Source organism: Lolium perenne, chromosome 2, assembly GCF_019359855.2.
Source record: "Lolium perenne isolate Kyuss_39 chromosome 2, Kyuss_2.0, whole genome shotgun sequence".
NCBI lineage: Eukaryota > Viridiplantae > Streptophyta > Magnoliopsida > Poales > Poaceae > Lolium > Lolium perenne.
In genome coordinates this window covers 321,455,396-321,474,938 of record NC_067245.2, presented here as the reverse complement: position 1 = coordinate 321,474,938, position 19,543 = coordinate 321,455,396, and the positions used below count along the sequence as shown (strand labels likewise).

At 50.0% G+C, this 19,543-nt stretch overlaps 2 protein-coding genes, 3 long non-coding RNA genes and 1 other non-coding gene across 7 annotated transcripts; 4 read left to right on the top strand and 2 right to left on the bottom strand.

Moving 5' to 3' along the window:
* Positions 1-351: 351 nt before the first annotated feature.
* LOC127336628 (uncharacterized) lies at positions 352-868 on the top strand. The gene is made up of 2 exons (XR_007873433.2): positions 352-534; positions 638-868. It is a non-coding gene; the product is annotated as an uncharacterized lncRNA (long non-coding RNA).
* A 630-nt stretch (positions 869-1,498) lies between these two features.
* LOC127336627 (uncharacterized) lies at positions 1,499-3,824 on the bottom strand. Its single transcript, XR_011752861.1, has 3 exons — positions 3,598-3,824; positions 1,759-1,841; positions 1,499-1,663 (listed from the first exon to the last, which is right to left on the bottom strand). It is a non-coding gene; the product is annotated as an uncharacterized lncRNA (long non-coding RNA).
* Positions 3,825-3,920: 96 nt separating this feature from the next.
* Positions 3,921-6,583, top strand: LOC127336625 (zinc finger BED domain-containing protein RICESLEEPER 3-like). Of its 2 annotated transcripts, none has more exons than XM_071826820.1 (3): positions 3,921-4,264; positions 5,646-5,940; positions 6,018-6,583. In XM_071826820.1, the coding sequence occupies exons 1-3, from the start codon at positions 4,022-4,024 to the stop codon at positions 6,173-6,175; spliced, it is 696 nt and encodes a 231-aa protein (XP_071682921.1). In that variant the 5' UTR covers positions 3,921-4,021; the 3' UTR covers positions 6,176-6,583. The 2 variants fall into 2 exon arrangements, with proteins under 2 accessions (XP_071682921.1, XP_071682920.1); XM_071826819.1 differs by having other exon boundaries at positions 3,926-4,264; positions 5,457-5,940.
* On the top strand, positions 5,233-5,305 carry TRNAK-CUU (transfer RNA lysine (anticodon CUU)). The gene has a single exon. It is a non-coding gene; the product is annotated as a tRNA-Lys (tRNA).
* A 267-nt stretch (positions 6,584-6,850) lies between the features above and the next one.
* Positions 6,851-8,425, top strand: LOC127336629 (uncharacterized). The gene is made up of 2 exons (XR_007873434.2): positions 6,851-7,229; positions 8,110-8,425. It is a non-coding gene; the product is annotated as an uncharacterized lncRNA (long non-coding RNA).
* Positions 8,426-9,411: 986 nt separating this feature from the next.
* LOC127336630 (uncharacterized) lies at positions 9,412-12,052 on the bottom strand. The gene is made up of 2 exons (XM_051363464.2): positions 10,804-12,052; positions 9,412-9,809 (listed from the first exon to the last, which is right to left on the bottom strand). The coding sequence occupies exons 1-2, from the start codon at positions 11,950-11,952 to the stop codon at positions 9,741-9,743; spliced, it is 1,218 nt and encodes a 405-aa protein (XP_051219424.1). The 5' UTR covers positions 11,953-12,052; the 3' UTR covers positions 9,412-9,740.
* Between the last annotated feature and the right edge of the window lie 7,491 nt (positions 12,053-19,543).

Here is a 19,543-nt window from a genome sequence, read left to right as displayed (position 1 = left end):
CTTGCTTGTTGTCTGGGTTTCGCAGTAGCAATATGCAAGTGGTGGGGGCAGCATAGGTGAATTAAGAGTCTTAACTCTCAGGGTGAAAATTAAAGGTCTAGTCTTAACTGGTTGTGCCTGACAACGGCTAAGTTGAAGGCATTATTTTGAGAGCGAGGACTATTTTCAGGGTGAAAAGCTAAGATCATTTAATCGGGCGACGATGGTGTTTGTGCACTGTTTCTTTCTTGACGGCCTCGCTTTTTGGAGAGACTGTAGTTCTGGTGTTATCGTGGTGGTGGATTTATTGTTGCTTGTAGGGCCGAAATACCGTAGCGGGGCTATTTTTTTTTTTTGGTTTCTTAGTTTTTTTTGGGGGTGCGTGTATCCGCACTAGCATCAGGGTATTGCGTTATCGATATTAATATATTTCTTTTATCGGAAAAAATCTCTTGATTCTCTTTGCAGTTCCACCGTGATAACCATCTACGTTCGATGCTACATGCAAGAGCTTTGGTGTATGAAGTTCCCCTGGCTTCACCTAGTTTAACTGTGGTATATCAGCTCTATAAACATTTTTTGTTGCACATATACTTCTGTACTACTCACTGTGATGTGTTTTGGAGATTGTTAACCGTGTTTTTCTATTTTCATTTAGTTGCAAGCGAGAAGAAGGAAAGATCAAGGAATCGACACATGTTACATATGTTAACTCTGACAGTGTAGCTCGGTTGGGTGTGTACCCCTGTAGTTGTTTGTCTCAACTCTCAAATGCCGCCAAAATATGCATCATCTTTTTTTTTTTTGCGGGGGATATGCATCATCTTATTTGTGCTACGGTTGTATCTTTGCTCTTCATCACTTACATGATAACAGGGCATGTGTTGAAGCGTGTTCAGTCTGGTCTTTCTAATTTGTTTTATGGGCTTCCAGAGCCTTAACCTGAAATTAATTATTGATTTTGATCTGATAGTAACCTTTATTAGATTGTACATAGCAACTTCTGTCCAGATTATGCCAAGACATAGAAGTCCCTCCACAGAAGAGATCGACAGCAGCAACAGAGGTGGGCGTGCGGCGGCACCACCGATGTGAGGCCGTTCTTCAATGGAATCTATCCAGGAACATGTCACGGAGGTGGCGGCGAGGCTACCGGTGTTGGGAATTAAGTTGGAGCGACAATGGCTGCCCAAAATTTGGCAAGCGGCAGAAGAGAAGAAGACGGAAGATGGAGGACTCAGTCGAGTTCTGTTTTTTTTTCACCAACTATAAAAATACAGACAAGGAACCGTTTTTAGTGCCAACGATTGGAGTTGCTCTGAGATGGCCAGAACTAGCCCGTATTAGGAGCTAGAACCTCAGTCCACACCTTGCCAACGATAAGAAGAGACCATGCATGACATAAATAGTGTTCTTGCCATTATTCAGAGAAGCAACACATCATGAATATATGGTTCTTACGTTTCATGTCAAATCCTAGCACTTACAGTTACTACTACTACTACTACTACTACTACTACTACTACTACTACTACTACTACTAATTCATCATAACCTATAAACCGGGAACACGACTAACAACACGAAGGCTGAGCAGGCATTGAGAGGATAACACACTGCCTTTGATAGCTTATCCCATTTATTCAATTTATCCAGGATCTTTTGACGGACTGCCATCATATCCCTGCACATGCAAATTCCTGTTGCGTAAAACAAGTATTCAGGCCGAAGCGGCGCGCGCAGGCGCAATACCACTTATCTAGAGATATAGTCGCTCACCTGTGAGCTTTGTTGCTCTCGGCAAGCTTTTTGTCTAGCGTCTCCATTAGCTTGTTAAACCTCGGATCAGGGTCCACGTATCGCTGGCAATTTCATAGACCGTGGCGTGAGTACATCCAATCCAGGTTACGGGACAGTTAAACACCATCATGCGTGTGCCTCAAATCGGTAAGAAAATCGAACCGAAATTATGTACGCGGACTTAGAGCATCCCCACTCGTTGGCGCTCCCCACGCCCAAATCCGGCGAAATTTTCGTCCGGATTGGAGGAAGGTTTGGCGTGGGGGGCAGTAGTTTCCCAGCCGCGTGCCCAGGCGAAGTCGACGATGCGAATTTAAAAAACGGAAACTTGACAAACTTCGGCTAAATTCGGGTGAATATAGACTAAATTTAATGATATTTAGACTAAAACGGGCGGAGTTCATACATAGAGGCCGAATTCGACTATATTTCGAATTCGGCTAGGTGAATTCAAACGCTAATTTTAAAACACGGCGCTCTACATGCCCAAATGGCGGTAGAACACCGTGTAGTCGCCGTCGCCGTCGTCGTCGGAGCCGTCGTCGTTGGCCTTCGTCTGCGCGGCCTGGCTGCTGCCTGGCGGCGTCTCCCCACCCCGGGGATGGCTTGTACCGATCGTCGTCGGAGGACTCGAGGTCGACGACGGGGACGGCGACGCCGGATGGAGGTGTCGCAGACGGCGGTACCGCGCGACATCGTCGTTGGCGGTTGGAGCGGCGCGGGCGGCGAGTTGGCGTGCGGCGGCCGGGTCCGGCAGCCGCCGCTGGCTGCTCCGCCTCTGGCGGCGCGATCGCGCTGGCCCGATCCGATGCGGCGTCGTCCGCGCGCTTCTCCTCCTCCATGTCGGCAAGCGACCTGGCGATCGCCTCCGCCATCGCGGCCTCCTCCGCGCGCTTCGCCTCCTCCTCGGCGAGCTGGCTTGAGTCGGCGGCCCGCGGCGTTGTTGCGCGCGAGCGGAGGCGGCGGGCCGTCGTAGGCCGCCGGCTCCCGCTCCCACCGCCGCGGGAAGTACGAGTTCCACGCCGTGTAGTTGTCGGGGTGGTGGCGTGGCTCGGCGCGTTCCTCGTCCGTCATGGTCATCCGCGCCTCCTCGATGGCGACGTCGAGGGCGTGGCCCCGAGGCGGCGGCGGGAGTGGTACGCCGCCAGCACTAAGCCGCCACCCGCCGCCGGGAGGCCTCGTGTCCGGCGGGCGGGGGTACCCGCCAGTGGAGGAGGTGCCCCTCCCACGCGTGCGGCGACCGGCGGGGAAGCCGTTGTTGGGCTGCGCCGTCGTCGTCGTAGAACGCCATCTTGAGAGTAGAGGGAGAGTGGAGGGAGAGTGAAGCACGGGGTACGCCTCGCGACGGCGGCAGCGTATATAGGCGTGGCTGGCGCGGGGATTAAATGCCGCGGGGATTGCGACGCGTCCGCGGCGAGCTGACCGGCGGCAGCCTTTAGTGCGCGCGGAAGACGATGCGTGCGCGGAAGACGACGACATTAACTCGCCGCGTGGCCGGCGAATGCAGACCGGCGGCAGGCTTTTACAGCGCGCGAAAGACGATGCGATGAGGACGACGATCGGTTTCTCTCGCCGACAAGTTGGGGCCACCAGACGCGCGGGAAGTTTCCTCGCCGTTTCGCGCGCTTTCGTTTCGTCCGGAGTCCCCGAGCGCTCCCCGGGGGGCCGGGGGGGGGGCGTGGGATCGCCGGATGGATTTAGGCCCGAATCCGGACGAAAACGAGGAACCGGGGGCGCGACTGGGCCGAATTTCGCCGTCCGGATGGAAAAAACGCTCGCCGGGGGCCTGTTCGGGGGGACGAGTGGAGATGCTCTTACTTTTCGAGCGTGGGAAGACATAGGACGATAAGCTGCCGCCGGCGAGAGCGCGTGGACGGACCCCATAAGGGGGCCTGCCGGCGACCTGAGTCCGAGGGCCGGACACTTGGTCAGGAGAGAGCGCAGCGCCATCAGGTTCCTTATTTGAGTCGGCCGGTGGCGAGACGGCGATCTAGGAGTTTTGCTGGCTCGTTATTTCGCTTGGTGTGGTGCTTCGTTCTATGCCTGTAGGTGGTCACGGGCTGTCCACGGTGCCGCCAGCCCAGCCCAATTAAAGCCTCTTAACGAACACCCACGGTGAAGAGAAAAAGCTTGGTGGGCTTCCGCTACGCGTTCGCTACCGCCGTTGCGCCGCCTCGATGGATTCGGTCGTCGTCCTTGGATACTTCTCCCTGGCTCCGCTTCCTTGGATGGGCGCCGCACCATGGCCGGTGAAAGTCCGCCGCCGCTCCCTCCGATCCCTCCCTCTGCTCAATCAGCAGCCCCTCCCTCCCTCCGCTCCACTTCTCCCACCATGGCCAAGCTCACGCCGTCCCTTCAGCAGCAGATCGGAGAGGAGGTCCCGGCGGCCAGCGATGTTCTTGGGGATCCTCAACTGCAGGTCGGTGGGGAGCCAAAGATTTCCAGCGAAATTCATGGGAAGCTGCCGAAGAAGATCCGCAAGAAGGTATACTCTTCCACCCATCTGTGTTGTAATTATCTCGTTGGCATGTTTCCATCGACTTTAACGCTGCACGGTTAGATGATCAAACGGATTGGGTCCTAAACTGAATTGATTGGGGATCCTTGGACAAACCATTCTGTAGATATGCTGCATCCCATAATTTTGTAAAATGAGACTTCCTGTTCCAGCTATTCCTGTCGATATCAGCAAATCAATAGACAAGCATGTCTGTCATTTTAAGTTTCAGTATGCAAGCTAGCACATCCTGTATTTGGCACAGAGTGCTTTTGTCGAACTGTCATTTTAAATTTCAATATGCAAGGATTTCCACCCTGCTCACCAATTTCATAATCATATCTGTAGCATATCTTCTAGTGCATATTTTGTGCTTGATGGGTAATGAGAATATGTCCAATTGTTGATACCCGTTAAGCGTTAATGTTGGTCCACGTGAACTTCTGAATGTCTGGGGTAGGAACAAGATGTTTTAATTGTTAGTACTTTGTAGCTGAATTATTTTCTGACTGTTGTGCACTTGGTTCTTCATCGTGTGATGTGAGAATTGAGATAAACCTTGGAGACCTATGCGCATCTACACAGGATTGCACCTGAGCTTTCTATGGCTCATTAGTAACAAATAGAATATGTGAAGTTTCGTAGCTGCGAAAAGGCTGTGCTAAGACAACTTCAAATTCCTTCCAGGAGATGCCGCCTCTATTTATTTAGTTGCAGTTCTTCCAGCAGATGCTAATCTGCAGAGGTGAGGCCAAGTACACAACGTTTCCTTGTTCTCCTTCCAACCTGTCGCGTGCATAGGTGATGATGGGATATTCGTCCCAGTGCTTTTACAGGACTTTGCTTGTTCGATCACAGTCGTATCTTTTGAAGGGATTCAGCAGTATTAGTCATGCTATAAGCACTGCTGTAATAATGTTGGTATAGTTTTCACTTCTGTAATTTTTATTCAACAAGCCCGTCTAGCTCAGTTGGTAGAGCGCAAGGCTCTTAACCTTGTGGTCGTGGGTTCGAGCCCCACGGTGGGCGTTTGTTTTTCCACATGCTGTACATATTTTTTGTTTTCTTCCTGACTGGGATCAGTTCACCTGTACCATACATGCGATTTATCTATCTCTTTTTTTCTCAAAAGTTTCTGCTGCTGCACATAATTTTTGCCATTTACGTTTGTACCTTATAGCACGTGGAGTTCCGATTGAAGCAATATTTTGGAGTTAATGCGGGTAAGCACATCCAAGAAGTCAAGACAGCTATGGAAGTATTGTTTACTGAATATACAGCTGAGTTTGAAGAAAATATGGAAATTTTGTCACAAGAAGGAAGTGGTGAGGAGGTTGCTTTGGCTGATAGTTCTCTCTCGGATTGGCAGGCGCATATAAAGCTTAAGGTAGCTAGATGCCGCAATGAGCTGCAACAGTACGTTGAAGAAGGGTTCCATCCTTGTACACCAGATTTCAACATCCTTAAGTGGTGGGATGTGAACTCGGAAAGGTATCCAATCCTTGGCAACATGGCTCGTGATGTGCTAGCTGTACCAACTTCAACGGTTGCCTCAGAATCTGCGTTCAGCGCATGTGGGAGAGTAATTACAGATCACAGAAGTAGCCTAGCACCTGAAACTGTTGAGGCATTGATGTGTTATGGTGATTGGATTAGATCTCGCAGTAAGTACCTTTTTCCAGCATCTACTCTATTTCATACATTTGTATCGTGTGGCCTATTTTGACTTGTATTGCTGCAGAACCTACAAATGCTGGACAGGAAAACCGCTGTGAAGAACAAAGAGTGGTGGATCATCTTGTCTCTGGTACCTTCTTTTTTTTTTTGAACAGGGACAGGGGTCAAAAAGACCCCTACGAAGCTGCATTGATAACACGTGGTGGGTACAAATTTGCATAGAGGCCCTTTACAACACTCGCCCTAAGAAACCGAGATTTTGAAGATAAAGCCTCTAACATTACAAAAAACACCCTGGCACTAAAAAAGGAAAAGCAATCAGGTGCTTCAGAGTCTCCACCACCAAGCTCGCTGGCAACCTCAAGGCGATGAACGCCGAAGTAGAAGAGGGGATCTGAGCTCGCTACGGCCTCTACACCAGCGAGGAACCAACAACGTCGGTCACCACGACGCCTTCGGGGACGAACCACTTGAAGACTCGAGGTAGTCGAGCTCCGACGCAGGGCTCCGACAAAGGCCTCCAAATCGGAGGTTGAAGATGAACCGCGGTGCAGGATGCACCAAACGGCGCGGAGTGGCCTCCAATGGCCCTGAATCACTTCGGCAAACACGTCCTCCGTGTATGAACTCCGCAGAAGCGACTTCCGACTGCGGAAAGCTTGAGCGGTCGCAATTTCCCCTTCTTGCGGCATGGAAGAACTCGAGATAGAGCTTCTCCACTTCCTAACCAACACGGCAGGACAAGGGGAGGGGCCTTGTCTCGAGCTCAGCATGATGTAGAAATACTCACTTATACATTGTGCTCTCCTCAGCCTCCTCTGCCACATTCCTACATGGAAGAGCAACAAAGAAGAAGCGCGACGGCGCTCGCCGGCGTGCGGCTGCCGAAACGAAGCAGAGCTCCAACTCCCGACCTTATTGGCGGAGATCCCCAAGCCCAGCACGCCCGCCTGCGAGAGCTCTTGCCACCAGAGCACTGCAGCGAGAGTCACCAAGCCTAGGCCGCGCCGGAGCCGGTCGAGACGCTCCGACGACCTACTCCCACACGGCACAAAGGCACAACACAAAAGCAAAAGAACTACCACTACATCTACTCTGTACAGGAGGAGGAGCCAACCACCTAGTCCATCCCCTCGCCGGCCAGCCAGGCCGCCGGAGAGAAGGAAGGAAAGGGGCGGCGGAGAAGAGCTGGAAACGACTCTCAACGGGAGAGGATAAGGTTGGACCTGTCTCTGGTACCTGATGTGCCATATGTTAACTGATATGTACCTGAGAGGTTGGTACTCTGAAATTATATCTCCTTCATGGCGTTTGTTTTTGACATGCTGTAGCTAGTCTGTTAACTTTATATCTAGTTTGTTACCTTTGCCTACATATTTGATACAAAAAAGTAACTGTCAAAGTTGTATAATGAAGACAGGCTAAAGTCTATTTACGAAAGACCGGAGTAGTCAGTTTAATTGACAATGTTCTTTTTCTGAGAATTTCACTAAGAAACATCTGTTCATGAATGCTATTGCTAGTGTGCCTGGTTAGGATAGTTATCTTTGTGCAAAATTTATGTGCTTCCTAACTTTTTGTTTGATCAAACGACTTATATTTGCAGTTGTAGCAAAATTTGTAAAGCCATATCCTATATTTCTATTTCATCTTGTAATAATATCATAGGGAGCTTCATGATGTTGATGTTCTGAGATTTCTTGGACGAGTATAGATCTGAGCATGTGGGTATATTTGAGATGCTTGTGAGTTCTTAGCGAAGCTATGAAGTTGGTTTTAAGTTTGTGAAGTGCAGAATACCATGCCTTCATGACCACTTGTGCCCAGTTTCCATTTACTTTGCTCAGTAAGGTATTGATAGTGGAATGTGTCTGTTCAGTAATGTTGCTGGCAGAATGTTTAATGGGTAGATACAGGGATGCAAACTGCTTGTACAATGTGAAAGAAAGTGGTCATTGCATCGTGTTTAACTCTAGGTATCTCACCTGGTCAAGACAACATTATACATTCATAGTTCTTTGTGCATTCTTGCGGCTATTTCTATTGTAGCTCTTGAATTACTGGTCAGTGCAAGTGTTGTTTCTTGGTGTGCTTGCAGTTCACTATCGTCGTATACCTGCTTCTGACTTTGTCATTCTGCCTGGTAAATGCCTCAGGGTTGGAGTGATTTCTGGGAACGTGATATTTGGGCCGCCTCTTCAGAAGTACTGGGCAGAGAAGCAGCAGCAAGATCAGGCAACAAAAGAAGCCCAAACTGAGCTTGCCTCTGAACTTGTCTCTGAACTTGCCTCGCCTGGTCGAATCAGTAGAGCCTTATGGTCCATGTAGACCGCCTTCATCTGCCTGTCTTTTATTGCTTTTCTCTAGCTTAACATATATCAGTATAATTGTGATGCAACTGAGTTCCATTGTTTGAGAGGCATTCTCCTTTTAAAAGAGATGCTCATGTGTTTGAGAGGCATTCTCCTGTCATTTCTGTTTGTGTTGTTTTGAGATACTCTGAATTTAATGGGACATTTTCCTATCATTTCCATTTGTATTTCCATTTGTATTGTTTTGAAATACTCTGAATTTCTGGACGCTGCTTATACATGTATAATTTATAGCAAGTATACATCTGAAGGAATAAAAAGCTAGTGGGTAAAGTCTGAAGGAATAAGCAGCTACAAGCCTCGATCGCTTGATCCCCCAGCGATCGCTTTTCTTTTTGGAGCGAAATCCACGCCAACGCCCAACGGCCCATGCGCTTGGCGGGCTAAAGTGGGCCGACTGGACGCCACTTCCTATTAGAAAAATAAAAGTGCAGCAAGTGGCCTCCCGCTTTGGGCTGGCGGTCAGAGGTGGCCAAGAAGTGGTTTCCCACGGACAGGCCCACCTACAGCCTGACTTCGTTCCCTCCCAAGGCACAAGAGGAGGCACTTTCTACTAAGAGCAGCCCAGGCTGCTGTCCGACTCCTATTCCATCTCCAACTCCGCTCATGACCCATACAGGCATACATGACCCAACTCGTACAGGACTACTCAATTCAATGGATGTCGACTCCGGAATTATTTCCATTCTTACAGGTGAGAGTATGTATTTTTTCGTCTATCTATTTTTTCATCTAAGAAAACTATCTATATTTTTGTTTAGGAAAATCTGTTAATATCTGTCGTTGGAATTCTAACTTTGCTATATCCCATAAGTTTCCATTCTAATTTTAAAACTTATTCATGCAAGCTCACATGTACTAGTAGTTCCTTATTTTCTTATGAAAATACTGTTTGTTCTTTATATGTACACAAGGATACTTGCAAATATCTCGTATAGTAAGACCTAGTTCAGTTTCATAGGAATGCACCGGGTTTGAGGTGTCTTGAGGGGTAACATATATCCCATCTAAGTTAAAATTCCCTTGATCCTCTCCAAACCGCTTCAGTCCACTTGGGAAGTGGATTAACCGAGCAAGGCTTAAGGCTGTCTGGAATACCACTTTAAACTTGGGAAACATGAGTATATGAGACAGTGTGAGCATCATTCGGCACAAGTTTTCTTCAGAATGTTAGAAGAAAGTTCACCGGCTGAAATCACTAGACACCATGACACTAGACACCATGACACACGATTTGACACTAGAAGTGGAGTTTGACTAACATGACCACAAGTTCTTGGTTCGATTGCAAGCTAAGAGCAGAACAAAAGAGCACAGGCTAACTGAACACTTGAATACATCAAACACTCGGAGGCGTTGCTTCTAGTGCTTTAGACTTGGTTTATTCCTCTCACAGACACCAGCTTCTTTATCCGTCACACTTGTTTCTTCTTGTTCAAACCAGCAACACCTTCTTGCTCACTTTCACTAGTAGTCTTAGCAGCCTGAAAATGGGAAATGTCAGAAAATTAGGATGGCTCAAAATTCAAGGTTCTACCTACTGTGTCCCTGATCCAGAACTGCCAATCGTTTCATTGAAACCTTGTGCTTCCTAGTTGGCCCGCATACTTATCAATATGAAGGCATACATGGAACAAGTTACCCACAATATACCCAAATACAACGATTCTTCAGTGAGAGAAAATTTTGATTTATTGTAAGTAACCTTTCAAGTTGAAAACATTGTAGGCTGAGACTTGGTGTTTTGGCTCATATATGTAGATGCACCCATTATGAAAAATGTATTTTAAACAAATTTTAAAATATCAAAAAAAATCGGACAAAAAATCCGTGATGTATACCCGGACATTCTATTGTTCGCACACAAAGTTTCGCCGACAAAGAATAGTTTTTGTGGCATGTGTAAAAAAAGACAAACCATGTCTCTGTTAAAAAAGCTATTTCGGAGCACCCAAAATTGTCTATTTTACAAAAGCCACACAAAATAAACTTTTTCCGCGAAACTCTGTGTGCAACCATAGAATATCTGGATGTACATCCTAATATTTTTTGGGAATTGTTTTGAATATTCTGAAAAACGTATTTACACAGGGGATGCATCTACACCTATGAGCTAAAATGGATGTCCTCATAGGCTGCAACTACACTACTGCTTTGAGATCCTGTACATACCAGCTAAAAGATAGATTGCTTTTCTTACTCTCTAGTCACTAGGACACCAGCTTGTGAAAAATAGAGAATTGGAAGAGAAAGAAAAAACAGTCGGCATGGCCAATCAACAAATAGGTTAAATGCTTCAAATTAATAATTAAGCATGAGGATTCACAAGAAATATGTGCGTATATGCAGTAGTATAACCAAGAATTCAGATGCATGCATGATAAGAAAATTCAGGACACCTTTAAGCTCGGGGTACACCTATACAGGCGGAGGTGAAATAGAATTGAGATGCATGTATGATAAGAAAAATCAGGGCACCTTTAAGCTGGGGCGTGGCCATGCCATGAAATAGGGGTGCACCCATCCAGCGGAGGTGAAGAACTCCGCCAACTTGGTTCCACCTTCCCCGGGTGTGTTCTTTATCCTAAAGGCAACATACCCCAGGCCTTTATGCTTGTTGCCGGTGGAGAGCAGCACGACGCCAGCAGTCACATTGCAGACCTTGGCCGCGCTGATGCGATCAGCGCCCAACATATGGGAAGCATCCACTCTGCGTTGCTCATCCCATTTGTCCCCCTTGAGAAACCATACCCTGATGTCGAGGCCAGCGGTTTTGGCTGAGACGGATACGATGCAGGTCGTGCCGTCCTCCGTGTCCCCTACAACGTAGGGGAAGTAGCGGCACAGTTTCTCCGGGAGGGGTACATGGGAGAACTCCATGGACCCGACATTGAGCGAGGCTAGCGTTTCCGCGGAGGTCCTCCAGTAGACGCGCCCGCCGGCGTGCACCGGTAAGTAGTGGTGGAACGAGTGCTGGTCGCCCCTCCGCGGCGGCCTGATGCCTTTGGGCGCCAGCGAGTGAGAGCACCACTCGCCCGTGCTCGAGCTGTACACGTGCGGACGCACCCTGCTGCCGCCCGTGCTCTCCAGGCAGAGCACGCGGAACGAGGCCGCGCCGCCGGTAGCCGGGAGGAAGCAGTGGAAGGACGACTTGCCGCCGCCGCCGTTGCTGACGTTCGTGCAGTGGGGTATGCGCGCCCGCGAGTTGGCGACGGGGTCGAACACGGCCATGCAGCGGTCGCCCGTGAGGAGGAGGAGGCCGTGGCGGCAGTCCATGAGGCGCCAGTCGTAGTCCTCCAGACCCGCGAGGTGGAAGTCGCCGCGGCGGAGGACGCCGGCGACGTCGCTGTCGGGGAGGCGGAGCGCACGGTGGAAGGACGGGATGGCGCCGCCGGCGACCGAGATGAAGTAGCCCAGCAGCGGGGCCGGCGACGTGGACCTGACGCGGCTGGCGACGGAGGGGGATGAGGCGACGGCGCGCAGCCGCGGGCATGCGCAGGCGGCCCTGGCGAGCGACGGCAGCGACGGGAGGCGGCAGAGGATCTCGGCGAGCATGTCGTCGCCGAGCGACATCAGGGTTGTGGGTTCGCTCTGGCGCTGGCGCTTGTCGCTGCGCAGGGATGCCATCTCTCGCAGAATTAGTGGCCGGGGCTGGGGGGGAGATGAGGCGGCGGCAGAAGTGCTGGGAGTTGGTCGGCGGTGGCAGAGGGAAGAAAATCTTATGCGACCCGGGTCGTATAGCCCAGGTCGCTGGACCAGCCCCCACACGTGACACGTGACACAATAATCTGGACGCACGCGACTAAGCGAGGCGAACAAATCCCCTCAACCAAATTGGATCGATTTCTTCTCACAAAACTGGCCGTCGCCGGCCGCCGCGACTCTGCTCGCCGCACCTCTGGGAACTGTCCACCATCCTCGATGCTCCTACTTGGGGACGGACTGGAAACCCTCCGCGGCGCCCCCGCTCTCCGCACCGGCGGCAGCGGCAACCTGTGATTCCCTCGTCAAGGCTGTTGCTGGTTTTGTTGGCCGCTCCCTGTCTCTGGGTGGCACATCAAGAAATCTGTAATCACTACCTTGGTTTGTTCCTTGGTCCTGCGTCCTGGGGTCTTTTACACCATCTTGCCGGCCGGCCGGCCGGAAGAATCGTAAGGGCATCTCCAGCGACGCGATGCATTTTAGCGTCTGCGCGCGTCCGTTTGCGTCGGCCCTTTTGGTCGAAAACGATCGCGCGTCCGTTTGCGTCGGGGGTGGCTCCAGCGGCACGACGCACTTTTTTAGGACGAACCATTTTTTTGAACTGAAACATAATTTACAAAAACTGAAACATAATAAAAAAAACCTAAAACGCCTGCGGTCATTTGTCGTGGCCGTCTTGCTCCTCGTCGGCTGTCCCGCCACGATGACCTCCGGTATGTCCCACGGCCGATTGCCATCCGAGGAGCGTACGCCGGGCGCGATCGCGGTGCTCGAGGTTGACGAGGCTGCGGCCGAGGCGGCGGTGGAGGCGCCAGTGGCTGCGGCCGTGGCGGCGGATGAGGAGCCCGGCCATAAGGCGTGGCGGCGGTGGGGGGAGCGCCCAAGGCGTGGCGGCGGTGGAGGAGGCGCCAAGGCGTGGCGGCGGTGGAGGAGGCGCCGCCGAGTCCAGGAGCGCTGTCGAAGGGCTTCATCCGCGGACGGGCCCGACGGCATGACGGCGGTGGCGTAGCGGGCAACGCGGCGGCGCACGGGCGCGTCGTACTCGGAGACGAGGAGGCCCGGCTTGGCCATCTCGTCGTCCGTCATGTTGTCGGGGAACTCGAAGTTCCGGCCCTCCGCCATGGCTCGCCTGCCATTCGTGGAAGACGAGGCCGACGTAGTCGTCGCTGTCATCCTTCACCTCCTCGCTATGGTGCGCGAGCGCCTCGATGTAGTCGTCGTCGTCGTCGTGACGGCGTGGGCTTCGTCGTCGTCGTCCTCGTCCTCGCGGTCGTTGTGCTTTGCGGCTGCTCACGTCGCGTCGGCGCCTGCGGCAGCGAGCCGGCGGTGCGGGGCCGAAGGGATAATCCACTGTCGCCCATGAAGCCAGCCTGCGTCTCTTGTCCGTCTCCGTGGACGAGTACGTACGCCATTGCTCGGATTCGATGGCGTACGCCGGATCGGCGCGGAGGTCCGCCGGCGAGATACCGCCTCTGCGCCGGATCTCCTTGGTCCGCTCGAGCTCGCGCGTAGGCTTTGGAGGGATGGGCACCCGGCGGCGGTGAGCCGCCGAGCGGCACGCCGGACCAGGCGTCGCACGGCACCCATTTGCCGTGCATGAGCCTCCCCACCGTGACGGGGAGCGGCACCTTCTTGCTGCCGCTGCCGGAGGCCTCGAAGTCGTTCTTCTTCCCCATGGCGCAGCGGCGGTTGTGGTGCGAGTGGAGCTGTGGGCGAAGGAGCAACGCGGCCGCTGGACTTTTAAGGGCGGCCGCGCACGGATACGATGCCATTGAAGGCGGCGCGAAGCCCGGCCGCCGCCCGCCGGTGCACGTGCGAACAGGAAGGCTGCGGCATTCATGGCGGCGCAGACGCGGAAGCGGCCGCGGGCGATGGCCGCGGAAGCGATGCCCTCCATGCAGGCTCGCTGCCAGGCGGGCCCGGTGGAGACCGCAGCGGACACTTTGCGCGTCCGCGCAGCGTCCGCCGAGACGCAAACCTGGCGCATATTTGGGACAGGTTTGCGTCTCCGCGGACGGCCCGGTCACTTTGCGTCGTGCCGCTGGAGAGGGTGCCAGACGCATTTACGACCAAAGCGGACGCAAACGGTCGCTGCGTCGCGCCGCTGGAGATGCCCTAAGCGGAGGAGAAGAATTGGAAGTAGGGGATCAGTTTGGCCCAGCTGCTTTGAGATTCGTATTACAGGTGTCGTTCAATAGAGTTGGTCCAGCGACCTGGGCTATACGACCCGGTCGTATAGGATTTTCTTCCGTGGCAGAGGCGGCGCAGCGATGGGAGGCTCGAGAAGGAGGACGACGAGGCTGATCGGAAGTCAACCTTGCTCGGGTCAGGTGGGCTCGGCAGGCAGGCCTAGTGGGCTGGATCTTGAACTATGAGTCATCCAACACTATACATGTAATGACATACTGTGTGATCTTGAACTTACTTTTTGTCATAAACCTTCAAGATTATATTTTGAGATGTGAAAGCCCAACGCGGCGAATTTACCGGCGCCGGTAGGTAAAGGAGTCCAATCCACCATCCACTCTCTGCTTTGAGATTGGTGAGACTTTTAACATTTGTCTAATATAAAACTAATAATTGAAACACAAGTGAAACTTTTATGAAACTAAAGTGATACATGGAAAACATTGTGAAACAGTCTGACAAAAGTGAAACTAATGACATCATTGCTGATGTCATTATGGTTTGTTTCACAAAAATATTAGTGTTTCAATTAATTTATTTCACAATTTTGTGAAAAAATTGGTCAGCACATGGCTGACGTCACTCCGGTAGGTACCGGCGCCTGTAAAAACAAGTTTTCCTATGAAAGCCTTCCTGAAAACAAAAGTGAAAGTTTGCATAATACACTATCCATTGCTAGAGAATGTTTGAAGCTCAATCGAAGACATGGTCAACGAAGTGTACTTGCATATCCAACCCACCTCTCACATGTGAGAACATCCCATGCTCATCCACGGAATAGTGCCATCAAATAAGGGTGTGAATGAGGACCTACTGGTTCTGACCTCGCTAGGGAAGGACTTTGAACCTCGGATGCATTTGTTGGTGTTATACACACACTCTTCAACAACAAGCTCGTCATGATTAGATGCATCCGACAGAGTGAAATAGAAGCTCTCATCCCATATTGCGTTCAAAAGCCATCTCCTTGGCAAACATGTGGCACTCCTGAGAGGCTGAGAAAGCTCGACATAGGCATCCGGGTGACGTTGGCCATTGCTGGACATCGGATATGAGCATCTACCATCTCCAGGACCAACTTATATGTCGTCATTGTATTGATCGGGCTATGTCGGAGTTTACAATATCATACTACACACAAAAAAAAAGCACCGTTCGCACCATCGCCTACAAGAGGAGATCCGTGAACTGGCTTTTTCTCTGGAGGGAAAAAAATGTTTCCCGGTTATGTACCGTAAGCTACACATCCCAAAAAAACACACGCTACACACCGAAGCTCAGAAGTAAAAAAAAAAATCGAAGACTCCATGAAGTCTCTCTCCAAAAAACACTCTAAATTTTGAAACAAACCGGGCGGAATGGAGACAAGGAAATATTGAAAGAAAATAGCAAGGAATTTAGGTTTGGTCACCGTCAGTAGGGGATGAATGAATCAAAAGTCAAGAGGCCCGAGAAGATGAGGAGTGCTCGGCAGCGGGTGGGGGTTTGGTTCTCATTCCAAGCATCATGAATTCTCTCATTCTCCTAATGTAAACCTACCAGTTGAAGGTCCATTAGTCCAAAAATATAGCATGAGGAATATTCCTACAGTGTAATCAAGGTATTTCACATAATATTGTAAGACCTAATTGCTAAAATGTATAATGAATTAGAATAAGTTAGTTGCTTCCTACTTGTTTGCGAGCAACGATTATGAATAAGTTTATTTACATTAGTCTTTACAAGAATGAATCTCTCTCTCTCTATGCAAGGTTGTTGATGGTGGAGTCGTGAATCTTAAGGAGGAGGGTCGCCGCGTATTACAAGGGGTAACCTTATCAATACCCATGGATGATGGACTTAGGATTTAGAGAAGGAGGGCAATGGTAAGTCAGGGACCGATCGGCTAAACTAGTAGCCGGTGAAAGTAGGGTTGAAGACTAAAGTCATTGAGATTTGTATTATGTGAATGTGTTACATGGGTGTTATGCGCTAGGGTTTCGTGTCCCCCCTCCCTCCGGTGGCTCCTCCCAACCTTATATAGTAGCAATGGCAGAGCGTGACCAAAAGTAAAGAGGGGTGAAATTCAACTCATGGTCTATTTTTTTTCTAATTTCAAAGCTATTTTTACAGATAACCAGTGGTTTTCATGCTTGAAAATACAGTTAATAAATATTGACGTCTGTTCCAATGAATAAGACCTATAAATTTAGTTAAAAGTTAACATCCTTTCAATTTGATCAATATTATAAATAAAAATATAAACATTCGCGGTAGAAAACCAATGTTACTTCCTCTGGATCAGTTTAATAGGCGGCATGTAGTTCAAAAAATTGATTTGACCATTAGTTTGATCAATAAAATATGAAATATATGTCTTGAAAATATTTTTTGAATACATATAATTTCTATTATGTTTACTAAATTAATGGTTAAACTTTGTTTTAAACTATGTGCACCTATTAAACCGATCTGGAGGGAGTAGTAGATTTACTGTAAAATATATTTTATAATATGTTTGTTTCATTTCTTAAATGTTTTAGCCGAACTTTAAGCTTTGACTTTTGACTAAGTCCAATTTACCCCTCCTAAACTTGTTTCAAAGTTCACCTTACAACCGTCAACTTTATTTTGGTTCAACTTGCAACCCTGAATTCTAAAAATGGTTCACCACTTGCATTGTCTTAAGTTGGTTTTTCTTGTCATCGTAATGTATTGTATTGGTAAAATAGTGCGTACATGTATTCTATATCTTTAACTCTTCATCTTCAACTCTTCACCCGCCAGAATAAAAATGCCTCCCCCGCGGCTCGCTACGCTGCGTGGTGGTTGCCCCATGCTGGCAGAAGGCTGGGTACAACAGGTGATGTAGAGGGCAGACGACAGAGCCTGATGTAGAGGGTGATCTCTATGTAGGATGCAATTATTAATTTATTTTAAAAAATATAAAATCCTGAATTTCTAGCAAAAACTAAAATCTTCCTGATTTCATATTTTCATTTTGAATTTTGAGAATATAAAAATTGGTTAAGTGGGTAATGTGCGGACGAGGGTTTTTTCACCGGCACGTCCCCTAGATTAGTTTTTCTCCTTTTCTTGGGTCGAGTTGTTCGGCGTGGTGTTCGTACGTCCTCGGACTTGTACATATAACCTTTTTTTTCTATCAATGCATTGAAACACAAGGCTTTTGCGTTTTCACGGAAAAAAAACTTGGGAAACACGAGTATGTGAGACAATGTGAGCATCACTTGGCACAAATTTTCTTCAGAATGTTGGCAGAAGTTCACAGCTTGAAATCACCAGAAATCATGACACAAGTGAAACTTGACCACAAGCTCTTGGTTCATTTATGTCAGTTGAATACATGGATCAATGACAAACTTAGCACACAACCAAAAGAGCACAGGCTAACTGAAGATTTGAATACATCAAACACTGAGAGGTATTGCTTCTTAGTGCTTTTTTCAAGAATACTTCTTATTGATCCGTAGACTTTGTTTATTCCTATCAGACACCAACTTCTTGATCCGTCAGACTTGTTTCTTCTTGTTCAAACCAGCAGCAGCTTGTAGCTCACTTCCAATTGTGGAGGCATTCTCGGTGCTACCTGCAGCCTGAAAATAATTAAAGATCGCTCAAGATGCCCTGTGCTCGCTAGTTGGCACGCTGATCGATATGAAGACATGCATGGTCGTTTCTGATTACTTGTCTCATGAAGAAACAAGTTACTGACAGTACCCAAATACAAAAAAGAAAAAAACTTGGTCCTTCGGCGGGGGGAATTTTCGAATAATTTTAAGCAACCTTTCAAGTTGAAAAGATTGTAGGCTGCAGCTATACTACTGCTTTAAGATCTCGTACAAGCCAGGAAGCTAGATTACTTATTCACTAGTCAATACAGTCACTAGGACAACAGCTTGTGGAAAATGGAGTATTAGAAGAAAAAAGAGTAAAAGAGCGGCATGCCCAAACAACAAACAGGTGAAAGATGGTTCAAATAATTAAGCACTAGAAAAGATATATGATTCGCAAGAAATATATGTGCATGCAGTAGCACAACCATGCGAGAATTAAGATGCATGATAAGAAGAATCAGGGCACCTTTAGGCTAGGGCGTGGCCATGCCATGAAACAGGGGTTCACCCATCCACTTGAGGTGCAGAAGTCTGCCAAGATTAGTGACTGCCGCTTGGTGTTGGTTTTGGTCTTGGTGGTGCCTTCCCAGAGTATGTCCTTGAGGCGAAAGGCAAGGTACCGGATGCCGTTATTCCTGTAGCCCATGGAGAGCAGCACGATGCCGGCGGTCACGTCGTAGACCTTCAGCACTTTGCTAGGAGTCACAGGACCGGCAAACAGATCCAATTCCGAAGCATCCACCCTCCATTGCCGCTCCCATGACAACCCGTCTTCCTCCTTGAGGAACCAAACCCGTATGTCGAGCTTGTATTGATATTTGGTTGAGACGGATACGATGCAAGTGGTGCCGTCCTCCGTGTCTCCTAGGGCGTATGAATGGTGTACTTCACCCGGGAGGCCTACATGGGAGAACTCCATGGAGCTGACATGGAGCGAGGTAAGCTTTTCCGCATTGGTCCTCCAATAGATGCGCCCGCCGGCGTGCATGGGCAGGTAGTGGTTCGAGTGCGGATCGTCGCCTCTCCGTGGTGCCTTGATGCCTTTAGGCGCCAGCAAGTGCGAGCACCACTCGCCCGTGCACGAGCTGTAGACGTGCGGGCGCACCCTGCCGCCGCCCGTGCTCTCCACGCAGAGCACGCGGAATGAGGTCGCGCCGCCGCACGACGGGAGGAAGCAACGGAACGACGACTCGCCGCCGACGATGTTGCTGGTGTAGTGGGGTATGTGCAATTGCGAGCTGGCGACGGGGTCGAACACGGCCATGCAACGGTCGCCGGTGAACAGGAGGAGGCCGTGGCGGCAGTCCATGAGGCGCCAGCCGTAGTCCTCCAAATCCAAGTCCGCGAGACAGAAATCGCCGCGACGGACGATGCCAACGACGTCGCGGTCGGAGAGGCGGAGTGCGCGGTGGAAGGACGGGATGACGCCGCCGGCGACCGAAGCGAAGTATCCCAGCAGCGGAGCCGGCGAGATGATGCGGCTGGAGACGTTGCGCAACCTCGAACAGGAAAAAGCGGCCCTGGCGAGTGAGGGCAGCGACGGGAGGCGGCGGAGGATCTCGGCGAGGATGTCGTCGCCGAGCGACATTAGGGTAGTGGGTGGTTTGCTCTGGCGCTCGCGCTTGTGGCTGCGCGCGGTTGCCATCTCACCGCAGAATTTGTGGCGGTGGGGATGCGCGTACGGGGACGGAATGGGGGAAGCCGCCGGCGACGCG